This window comes from Scardinius erythrophthalmus, assembly GCF_964197995.2.
Source record: "Scardinius erythrophthalmus genome assembly, chromosome: 3".
NCBI classification, from domain to species: domain Eukaryota; kingdom Metazoa; phylum Chordata; class Actinopteri; order Cypriniformes; family Leuciscidae; genus Scardinius; species Scardinius erythrophthalmus.
In genome coordinates, this window is record NC_138223.1 from 52296382 (window position 1) to 52309047 (window position 12666).

General features: G+C 37.6%; 1 protein-coding gene and 1 gene segment (V, D, J or C); both read left to right on the forward strand.

The window, feature by feature from the left end:
• The window catches only part of LOC308688289 (protein CD300H-like), a 37270-nt gene that overhangs the window by 8965 nt on the left and 15639 nt on the right, over positions 1 to 12666 (forward strand). Inside the window, exons 4-6 of one of the 2 annotated variants that reach the window (XM_081361258.1) lie at positions 1223 to 1327; positions 1411 to 1445; positions 1562 to 2062. In XM_081361258.1, the coding sequence (XP_081217384.1) occupies positions 1223 to 1327; positions 1411 to 1445; positions 1562 to 1939 (518 nt within the window). In that variant the 3' untranslated portion in view covers positions 1940 to 2062. Of the gene's footprint in view, positions 1 to 1222; positions 1328 to 1410; positions 1446 to 1561; positions 2063 to 12666 lie in introns of those variants that run through there. The other variant, XM_081361259.1, reaches the window with a different exon arrangement.
• LOC308688294 (CMRF35-like molecule 2) lies at positions 6740 to 8266 on the forward strand. The segment is given in 3 exons: positions 6740 to 6969; positions 7099 to 7422; positions 7786 to 8266.

A 12666-nucleotide genomic window follows, 5' to 3' on the forward strand; every position in this document is an offset into this window, starting at 1 on the left:
GCACAAACATTTGCTTGAGCAACAGCAGCACATTGCAACATTATTTATTTACCCCAAACTCTCTTTGCAGAACACACAGTCCTTGCTCCCCTTGTCTTCCCAGCCATTTCCTCACGCATAATGTTTTCCTTTTTCTCATTTTCGCTGCAAATCAGTGCACAGACAATTTGGGTCGCAAGCTTCTTGCAGGCTATTATTTTTAATAACAATTTCAAACTCGCGCGAGAACTGCGGTCTTACGCACGCGGATTTTGCGTTATTTCCTTATCACTTCTCGCGTGTGTTTGGTTGCGAAACGTAGTTTGCGGGCCAGACAGGAGTTGTCGGCGATTCTTCCTCCTGAAAGTCATGCAGTGTGAAACCTCCTGTCGCCGATGCATCGTGCAGTGTGAACACACCAGCAACTGAATGTTACCCTGGATAGTCATGCAGTGTGAAAAGAACAGTGACCCGACTACTTTGAAAATCGTGCAGTCTGAACTCGGCATAAGAGATAGTAAATCTTTTCCTGGATTTTTTTTGTGCGTTCCCGAGATTAGACCTTCCTTAACATAATGCCGAAAACCTGAAGTCTCTAGGTGGTCTGGTTGAGGAGGAGATAGAAGTACAAGATTGGTGCGCACAGACAGAACAGAAATCATGAGTTAACAATCGCAATTTTGTCCGGTGGAAAATTGCGCTAAAAACTAATCAAGGACCCACCCGCTAGTTTCCACTCTAAAGGGTTTTACAAGACAGTCGACGGAAAGGCACTGGATAAAGACTATGCAATCTGCAAGAACTGCTTTGCAAAGATAAAATATAACAGCAACACTACGAATCTGCAAATGCACCTCGTTCGCTACTGACGTTTCAGTATTATGGTTTACACATGTTAATGTTCATGTTGTTTTGTAATGTTCATGCACTTTTATCTGTCTAGATGTACAGTGTTTACATTTAAGACCAGGAGGCAGTGAGTTATTATGCAAATGCATATTTCTTTGCACAATGTTAATAATAAATGCATAAAATTTCCTTATTTCCTTATTCCTTCTTTTTCTTTTCAGTCACATATATCATGATATATTGTTGATGAAATTTCTTCCAATATATTGAATATCGTAGATATCGCGAATCGTGATATTATCATATCGTGGACCACATATCGCCACAGAATTGAATCGTGAGGTACCTGTATCGTCCCACCCCTAGTTGTACATCTGTACATTGTGTTGTTCAGATCTGGCTTCTGTTGCTGGCGGTCTGGGTTCGGTTCTGCTGGTTCTGACTCTGTGTTCTGGAACCTTCATCATCCTGAAGAAGAGGAAGAGGAAATCTGGGACAGGTAACAGTTTGTTTGTGATTATTGGTGTTATTATTTAGTTCTATTTTAGTGTGTAAATTGACTGACTCTCTATTTTCATGCAGCTTTATTTCAGCAAAACATGCAGCACAATACAGAGGTGAGTGTTCAAATCTTTACCTGTAAATCTTTACCTGTATTGTTTATTGATCAACAGAGATAATTCTGTATATTAATTATTATTAGCAGATTATTGATGTATGTGTTGTTTTTCAGACTGACCGCATGTCTGAGGAGATTCCAAACACAGACGTCACAGTGGTAACATCTTCATCCAATCAGACGCCTGCATCTTCATCCAATCAGACGCCTGCATCTTCATCCAATCAGACGCCTGCATCACACCTCCACAACTGTACAGAAGTCTCTACTGTTTACGCCACAGTAACCAATTGGCAGCCTGATTCAAACCCCAGTCACACCCACTCGACCAATCAGGTGACAGATACAGCCGGTGATTATTATGCCAATATAAAGTCTCCTGAAGCAACACAGGACAGCGGGACAGAACTGATCTACGTAACAGCAACACATCCACAAAACATCTCAACAAACGAGGGTCAAACGATATATTCAGTCATCAACCATAAATGAAAAAGACTGTCAAAATCTGGTAAAATCTACATTGATTTAATTCTTCAATATTTTGACATACGTTTCTGTACAAAACACAGTTTATAAAGTGTATGTATAAATAAAGTTTACAGTCATCTTACTAACAAGATAAGCTGCTAACAACAGAATATATATATATATATATATAGTTCTGTAATTAGTACACCTCATCTACAGTTAAAGCTAATAAAAGGTAAATTCCCTTATTTTTAGCCTGTTTATCCTCTTCTCCTCTCCTGGAGACGCTGTGTGAAGTGATTCTGGTGTGTAAATACATATGTTACTGTTTTTTAACTTGAAAAACACTGTATAGTCTCACCATCTAACACAGTTTTAACATAGAATATATATTTCATGAATCAGCGTGAATCACACAGATCATCACGTCATATCAGGTCAGTTCATCTGTCTGCCGCTCTTTATGACTCTAATTTCTTGAGGATTTGAGTGCAATGCATTGTGATTTGATTTAATATTGACTAATTTGGATAAATATTAGGTACACAAGATGGGCAAAAAAAAAAAACTCACCTAATGCTGTTAGTGTTTGTTAAACATACAGAGAGCCTTATCAGTATTATTTAAGGTTAAAATTAACTCAAATTAAATATAATGTGTTTTTTTTTATTATAACAACTTTATTTAATGATATGAGTAAAAATATAATAAATATGTAATATAGTAGCCTACACATATTTAGCTAAATACTCTCTATAGCTCTTTTTTCTATAGCCAACTAACATGCGCCTATTATGTCATTAAATTATGTTTTATTAACAAGGTTCGGGAGGAGCAGGTGCAGATAATTAACCCAATTAGCACACGTGGAGATCAATCAGTAATCAACTCAGAACAATATAAATAACAGCAGAACCCACCTCTGTTCTTTGACAGTTTATTCAGCATATTTGTTCACACTTTGTGCTATCATGTCGCAACTCCAGCTCTTCCCATCTGACGACGAGTCTAACTTCTCCCCGGATCATTAGCTGCAATCTGCCGATCCTAAACAGCCACACACTCGCCTAGACGCCGAGGCCAGCCCTCGCCTCCACCAGCGAGACTTCAAAATTCCTCCCCGGCGTCTTCCAATCGTTCAGCCGTCCCAACAATTCCACCTATTAGGAAGTGGATATAGTATATAGTAGTGAAACAAGTTGTTAAGCTCCACTTTTCAAGGCTGAGCTGACCAGCAATGCGTCGCATGGGTAACGCTGAAGCTGACACTTAAATGGCATTGATTCAATGCGTGACTCGTTGCTTTTTTGATTCCCGCGGCTTCCTCGCGCTGTGGGACGCTGACCAGCGCTGTCCCTGATGACATTCACGGTAAATCCCCTTAAACGTTAAGAGGATGACACGACAAATATTTCGCTTTCCTTGGCGTGGAAAGCTTTTCACGCATATGACTTGACGTGTTTCTTTTTTTTTTTTTGATCAATTATTTATTTTCTTACAATCATTATGTACACATTGGTGAGGAAACACCTTCACAAGAGAAAGAAAAAACCTTAGGCTGATTACATCATCATTAAAAAAAAATATATAACAAAGGCACAGTAAAGTTGTGCTTATTCTGGTAACTGTTTCTCTTCTCCTCCCCATTTCCTACCCAGCCCAACCCCCCCTCCAACCCCTAACAAGATTCGCTCAAGGTAATGAACAGTTAACAAAAAAAAGGGGAAAACACACACACACAACTCTCGACCCTTTCCCATTGCCACCCGTCCATCCTTCCTCCATCATGATATCCACAGAGATCCGCACAACATCATAGAACACAGAACAGGACATTAAGCATTATGTATATTAAATAAATATCTTATACTTGAAAGTATTAAGCACATCCTGAGCACAAACCGGGTCGTGTTTCTGTAGTTCGAATGAGACAAATTTTACTTGTTTTATGTCAAGCGTTACAATATTTAGCTTTTCTTCATTTCTGATGTCGCAAACATCATACTTTCACGAAATCATGTATCATACTCTACCTTGTCTGTGGACATCGTTCATTCCAGAGCCGCTGCTGGATGAACAGCGAGTGTGTGTGCGACTGTAGGCTAAATTATTTACCACAGCGGTAATGAACAATTCCGCTTCCAACCTGTAGGGGGACCGAAGAGGAAAAGTTCCTTAGTGTTGCTTTAAAGCAGAGTACCGTGACAGAAAAACCTATTGTTTTTTTGTTTTTGTTTTTAAATTTGGATAATCTCTTAATATAATATTCCATACATTGTCAGAGCTTGGTAGACAGATAACTTTTATATTTGTAGATGTTATTAGACAGATTAATTCTTAGATTATAATTAATGTTATTTATTAATTTATCATTTATAAATATTAATAACATGCATAATAAATGATGATCTTATCTATAAATGATGATCTTATCTTAAAAATGGGTCAAATAATTACATAATGATCTAGTCATAATTTAAGTAGTAAATAAATTAAAAAATGAAAAAATGATCCCATCCCTGCAGAATTGTCAAAAACATGATTACTGGTTCAGAACGACTGCTTAAGGCACACCAACGTATACTGAAGAGTTACTGTATGTAGAAATACATAAAATAATCAAATGTAAAATAATAATGTGTGTTCTTCTGCAAGTTTCACATAGGGGAGAGCCGGGACAGTTGAAACACTTTTCAGATAAATGTCGTTTTCTAAGATAAGGTTACAGATAGATTTTTAATTTTTTTGTGATTAACAACTCACATATGTGTTCTCTTAGTATCATGTGTTATTCGGTACAAATATAGAATGATTTAAGTAAAATATGACTTTGAACGGGAGTTGTGCTTTGTTTCAATCGTCCCGCCTGTGCGGGACGGTTGAAACACAGGGGTGGGACGGATGAAACATGACAGTTTAAATGGCAACTATCATCTAATGCTTTTTTTTGTGAACAACACATGACAAGTAACTTATGTACATATTGTTACAAACATATTTTGTAATTTATTTTCATTTAAAGGTTCATATTAACCATTTTTGTTATGTCGCCCAATAAACAATAGGCGATAAGACTATGCGCATTTTGTAATCTTTCTAACAGGCTGTTTTGACGAAGACAGACAAATCAGTTTACAAATAATTTTCTTACATTTCTTCCTTGAGTCATATTGAGTGTTTGCTAGTTGAATAACCTGTTATTATGAAGAAAACGAGGTCAACCAGACGACGATAAATGAAATTTATTGAAGATTGAAGATTGCACAATTGATGATTATTACAGAGATAGCATGTGTTGCGTAATTGAAAATTAATTTGCATTAAAAGAAACACAAGTCTAGAAACAGTATATGAATCTATGAACAGTATGACCAGGTTTAACGGGCAGGACGCGCGGGCGGGACGGTTGAAACACTGTTTCAACCGTCCCGACAGCGCATCATGTCATTTAAACCTCTTTTGCTCTTAAAGTAAAAAACTCTGATATTGCACACTTAAGGGTGTGTTGCAGTACTAATATACCTGCCGTATTATCATTACAATGGCACATGAAACAATAAATCCAACTTGTCAGTCAAAAAAAAGTACCGCACGAAATAATTCACTCACCGCATTCAAAAACAGCTTTGCGGCTTTAACTCCAAAACGACACGACGTAAAGAAGAAATGTTTTCGCGGGTATGTTAGGCATTGCGTGCTGTACGTGCTGACGAAATTTGACGTACATGACGTAAGTGGTTTTCAAGAAAATCTCAGTGTTTCATCCGTCCCGCGTTTCAATCGTCCCGCCTCTCCCCTACTTGATCTCATGTTTTCTCATGGTTTATTGTTGAGCTGTCAATATTTCATGTTGAAATAATCAGTTCCAAGACCTTGACACATTTTTATTTTATTAAATATTTTATTTGATTATTATCATTATTTTTTTAATAGGATGTACCGAATATTCTTCAGTTTTATGCAAAACATAAATATGACAAATAGAATATCAGACGCAAAAAATATTTATTCATTAAATACTATAATGGACAGATTAAACCGTGTTATTCTTGATTGCAAGTGAAGCATATGTTTTATCTCATTATTATTATATTGTGAGTCTGTAGTTATTAATGTGAATTTCGTTTCCTTGTTGGATGTTCAGTTCAAGGTTTGTCTGTGTTCATCGGTTCACTCCTGCTGGCTGATGTTGAAACTGCACCGTTCAAAAGTAGATGAATATCCGTATAAATCATTGCAAGCAACATATAAATGGCACAGATTAGTTTGGTGCGATTGAGATGCTTAAGAAAAGCTTCATCATTATAATATTAGGAGGCCTTTAGCTTCAGTTAATCATGTGATGTCTTCGGCTCACACTTGCCAAACAGGAAGTGAAACTACAGACACAGGAAGAGCTTTGAGGCTTCAGCTAAACATACATTTCCCACAATGCAACTCTTCTCCCAGAGCTCATAGGATGGAGAGAGAGGTTTAATGTTCAAGAAATATTCTGTATTATTTATAGTTTCTGTAAACAACAGTGTTTCTCCATGCTGTCGATTACCACAGAAAATACCCCTAACACACATTTCTTCTGCATCTCATGTCTTTTTCATTCAGAGTTTGGCAAGGATTGTTTCCTTCAAATGTTTGACATGTTTTCCTATAAGTGGATGATGCTTAACATGTAATTAACATGTTTTGAAAATATATTAAAACATTCAGAAGTAGAAAAAGAGGAAAAGGACAACAGAAAACACTCAAACATGTTAAAGACAGAACAGAAACAGGTTGTGGTTGATGATTTCACAGTTCATTTCCTGGTCAAAACTGAGAGCCGTTTTCACATCTAACGCCACATGGAAACACAGAGATCACAGTTTCTCAACACGTGAGACGAGAAACAAGCGTATTATTTTACTCTCCACATATAGATGAGAGCAGTATTATTGCTGTTTGAGTTTCAGAGAGTCGTGTGAGGAACTACTGAGAGTTTCAGACTGATTTTCTGAACTGAACTGATGAAGAAATGAAGTTTCCACTGATAGTGTGTGTGTTTCTGCTGACGGGTAAGAGCTGAAGATCTCCACTAAAAGTGTTTATTATCTAACATTATGGTGTATGTTATCAGTGTACATGAGTAAAGCAGTGTGTGTGTGTGTGTGTGTGTGTGTGTGTGTGTGTGTGTGTGTGTGTAGTGAGCAGTTCACTGTCTGAGGGCATTACAGTGAGAGGAACAGAGGGACGACGAGTGATCATCACGTGCCCTTATCCAGAAGGATATAAAAACTCTTATAAATACTTCTACAGAGGAGTTTACAGTAACGCTGTCCGTATACTAGAGTCTGATGGAGGAGAGTCCTCAGTGATCAGTGGCAGATTCTCACTGAAGGATAATCGTCAGACCAGATCATTTACAGTGACCATCAGTGACCTGAAGATGGAAGATGCTGGACCGTACGGATGTAAAGCTGGATGGGCGTCTCCTCACTACACACAAGTCCAGCTAGATGTGATCAGAGGTGCCTGATACTCAACACTTAAATCTGCAGTCTGAAACTGTTGGCGCTCTAGAGGTTAATAAACTGCTGCGTCTGAAGAACATTGAGCCGGAGCTCCTTCTTTCCTTTTCTTTCTTTCTTTTTTGTATATGTTTTACACTCAATCACTCAATCTATATTATCAGTTCTCCTGTTTATTATTCACTTAATTATCTCATTAACTTCAGTGTTACTTATAACTCTCTGAGTGTGGATTGTATAAACATGGGGATTTTGCTGTGTGATATGGACTCATATGGATGATATTTGTCAGTTATTATTCTGGCCTGCTTATGTCTCTTGCTCACACATAACAGCTCTATATAATGATATTTGTGTTTTCAGCTGTTGTTGTTGGAGCTCCAGAGACAATTACTGGACACAGAGGAGAGAGAGTTGACATCAGATGCTCATATGAATCTGGATATGAATCATATTCAAAGTATTTGTGTAAAGGCAGGGAACTACACTAACCTTTTCCACTGGTGGCACTTGCGCTACTAACTTTTTCAGTTACTGGCGCAAAACATGATTTGGTCGCACAAATTATTTAAAGTAAGCCGCTCTGGATAATAATGAACAATAATGAAACTATTACATACAGATGTGCTTTTTATTTTACTTGCCATCTTTTAAACCACATGCCTTCTTGTTTTCTTTAACATTGGTTGGGAATGGGATAGAGTTTCTGCTAAATGGATTTCAACAAGCTATGGGCACAGATGGGCAGACTCCTGAACTCTTAAGTAGTGATGCACCGATGTGAAAATTGTGGTCGATACCGATAATAACCGATATTAATATTGCTGTTATGGCATAAAACAGTAAAAAAAAAAAAAAAAAAAAAAAAAAAAACAGGAACATTGTGTACAATTAAGATAGGCTACTTAATTTATTATTCCAATTAGGGTTGGGCGATATGGTAAAAATATCGTTTCACGTTTTTTTTTTACGATTATTTTTTATGTTGGTTTTACTATTTTGTGACTGAGTATTACAGCCAAACTAATGTTCATATATTAAAAACAAAGCCTTAGGTAACAAAACATATATTAAAAACTGGCAGACATTTCAGCTTCAGTAGGTGTATTTAACAGTAGCATTGAAGAAAGTAATTAAATTAACAAATATGAAAATAAAACAAAATAGACTTCACTGTATAAATTATACGTTGATACTTATTTTATTAACGTTAAATAGTTCTCCTAAAAATTCAAATTGTCATAATTTACTCTCTCAAGATGTTTTAAACTCGAATAAGTTTCTTTCTTCTGTTGAAAATAAAAGATATTCGGAAGAATGTGGGTAACCAAACAGTTGTTGTACTCCTGTGACTTTTCTCCTATGGAAGTCAATGGGGACCAGCTACTGGATAGCCACATTCTTCAAAATATTAATATTAGAAAAATATTAGAAGGAAATTAATACAGGTTTGGAACAACATTAGAGTGCGTTAATGATGAGATATTTTTTTATTTTTGGGTGAACTATCCCTTTAAGGACAAGCGGCAGCGTGTTTACTATTGCTACTGTCTCTTTAAGAGTTGCGCGCAAAGCGTCTAATATACACGCATTTGACAAGCAGATTTACTCATTTTTCTCAAGTTTTCTTTCACTTTAGACATAACCGACTTTGTTTATGTAAACCTTGTGTGTATTTGACAGTATAAGCACAATACGACTCGAAAGATAACTTAGTCCAGTATCCAGGCACTGGTAGACAGGCTTTTAGTGCATGTGAGCTTCACATGTACGCGCTGAGGAACGCACACGTTATAACACGTTAAAATATAAAACGTTAAATACTAAATGTAAACTATAGCCCGTCAATTTTCATTTTACAATTATCTTCTCTATCTGTGTGCGCGCGTCCGTGTTTGTGAGAGAGAGAGAGAGAGAGAGAGAGAGCCGCTCGCGCAGCACCATAGACGTGCAGCACTGATACAGGCCGTGGGGCTGAAGTTTTGAATGCGCAGAGCACGTTATAAAACGTAGGCCTATTCTTAAATTACACATTTCTGTTTTAATAAATGCTCATAGTAAATCATAGCATATTGCCTAAAACAGGTACAAAAATAATCAGTGATACATTTGCGACCCATTCAAAATTAGGGTCGCAATGGCATTTCAAAAGGTCGCATATGCGACCATTTTGGTCGCAGTGTAGTTCCCTGAAAGGGGAGTGTAAATATGGAAATAGAAACATCATGGTTGAATCAGGATCTCCAGCTAAAGACGAGAGATTCTCTCTGACTGACGACATGACGGCCAGAGTTTTCACCGTCACCATCACTGATCTGAGAACAGAGGATGAAGGCCAATACTGGTGTGGTGTGAGGAGGACTGTGCCTTTGGCTGATGTCTATTCAGAGACTGTGTTGCTGGTTAAAGTTGGTAAGTGATTACATTTGTTAATAGCAGAAATGAACTGCATGGAAACAAGCTGAGAGTGAGAGATCAAGTCATTAATCTTGTACAACCCCAGATCCAGAAAAGAGTGATCATTTTGTAAAATGCGATAAAATCAAGGATCTGTCATTTGTTAATTCTGTTTCAACTTTAATTAAATGGCAAAAGTAAATAGGCAATATTTATGATATTGATGTCTATTCAGAGATTGGAGAGATCAAGTCATCAATAATTGAGAAATGTGATTTTTGAATTGTTTGACAATATCTCATGATATTTGATGATTAAATGACACATCTATGCTTGCAAAGTCTGAGAAGCTCCTTTTACACTCAATCACAATCCCTTCACCTACAGTATTATCAGTTCTCCTGTTTGTTGTGGCAGAAATGTAGATGGATCAGCAGCTTCATATTATTATATAAAGGTTGATGTTCTGCGTTGTTCATTAAATGCAGTTTTCAGAGGAGTGTGTTAATATATAAATCTAATACCCAAATTCAGGTCGATCTTTTATTTCCACCTTCAGATAACAACACCACTGAGGTTTCAACATTCGGCTCATTTTCAGTCACAAGAGAATCAGAAATGAATCCATCCAGCAGCGTCACAGATCATCAGATCTCCTCAACAGGTACTTCATCTCTTTCTTCTCAACATCTCTTCAGCCTTTAATATGTTTTATCTCTGGTTATTTCTTCACCGGACACATATACACATCTCTCCACATCTCACCGTCCGTCTCTCTTCCCATCGCCACAGGAGGTCAAAGGTCGGACAGACGGTTGTCATGGCAACATGACTTTCAATAAGCCTCATATACATCTCATTTCATGCATTAGTCTTTGATTTAGTTATTCCATAAACCAATTTTTATTTTTATTTTCTGATATTCTGATTCTGATTGATATTGGCACTAGAGTTCATTTCCCCCATTGGTGCGGTTCGTTTGGGCAGGTGTGGATGTGGCAATCGCACTCGGGTGCACCAAAAGCGGACAGGTCTCGAACTCTGGAGCGGTTCGTTTGTGGTGAGAATGTGATCCGACCTCGAACAGAACCAACTGCCAAAGAACTGCGCATGTTTGGACTAAACCAGTTGCTGTAGTCAGATGCGCTGTGCATTATGGGATGAGGAGAAATGTTTGTTGACAGTTTGCACTTTAAGCATGGCAGCTCGCAGATAAACTTGGAGTTGTGAGGAAGTTCGGAGCCTGATAGAAATTATTAACATTATTTTCGAGCCGCATCCTCGCTTCATTCTCAAATATTATTATTTGTCTAAAGTGGTGTAGACAAACTATATGATAAAATATGACCAAGGAAACAATCAGCCCACGCAGTCGTCTCTCCATAGTAAACAGCGGCGTGTTGTCTGCTTCCGGGAGTTCTGTTGGAATTTTCCGGCACGTTAATTCTGACCAATCGAAGTGCAGTTATGGAAATGCGTTCAAGACACATCTGGCCAACGAGTGATGTGGATGTTGTCACGTGACTGCATTTTGGTTCGTGTTATCAACTCATAAACTGATTCGGACCAGAGCGATCAGTGTGGTGTGAAAAGGAACCAAAACGCCTGAAAAATGCTACAAAGACCAAATGAACCGAACTACAGATGTGAAAGCACCCAAAGATAACTTTAGGAATATAGAAATAAAACCCTCGGACACGGACGAGTTCTTCTTTAGCTTCTTTCTCTTTCATTAACTTTTCTCTTCACCCTTTCCTTCCGCTCTTCTCTCTATACCTTCGTCATAATAAAAGTCCTCACAACAACATCCACTTTAAATGTCCCATATTGTCAAAACTGAAATTTCCTGGCTTTTTTCCATGATAACAGAGGTCTAGAAGCTGTGTAACTACCATATAAGTTTCACAACAGTCGATCCACAGACACATGCACACAGTCTGCATAAAGTAGCTGTGCCTTTTCACGAGCCGTTGTGACTTCTGTATAAGTGTGACGTCAGAACTACTCAGTCACCGCCTTCAGTGCCCCCCCGAACACTGCCACCGTCACTGCACAGGCTTCCGGCTAATGTGCAGTGGCTAATGTGTATTTATTCGGAAATACCACAGCAATGTTCGACCTAAACCGTCTGTTCTGCTCATTTCACGAATGACTGCTTCGTCCATCAGGCACAGTTCAATGCCGGTTTTTCACAGAAGCTACTCATCAAAAACCTCAAATTCGCAGCGCGTAACACATTTTATGTTACATTATGGAGCCAGCATAACCTGATATAAATTGATGCTAAATTGATGCTGATGTTGTCTTGTACAGTTTCTCTGGTTGCCACAAGCTTTGAATATCTGTTGGAAACAAGACAAAATACATAGTTTGTTTTCCTAAGTTACAGACTCCGGCCCTGTTTGAGTCTGTTGTTTTTATTGAGTTAAAGACGGTGAGATTGAGTTCACTCAGTCTCTGTGTCTTTTGTTTTTGCTAGAAACTAACGTTTAGTGTACTTGCATGGGTAACGTTATTTCAGGCGCTGTAACTGTCACATGTGAAGCTTTTATTAACACACTCCTGTATCTTCACATCATTCATCAGTTTGGAGAGTTAATCATGATGATCTTCCTCTTTCAGTTCAAAATGCGATCACAGCGTCATCTGGAGGATTATTCATCATCATCATCATCGTCATCGTCATCATCATCGTCATATTATTAATATTATTTTTAATGTAAATAAAAATCTATCAATAAGGAGTACATAAACATATATATTGAACTAATTCATAAATAATTCAATGAAAAATTTCATGAAAAATTCATTGTATATGAAACAATTAAATTACTTGTTTGTGTTTTT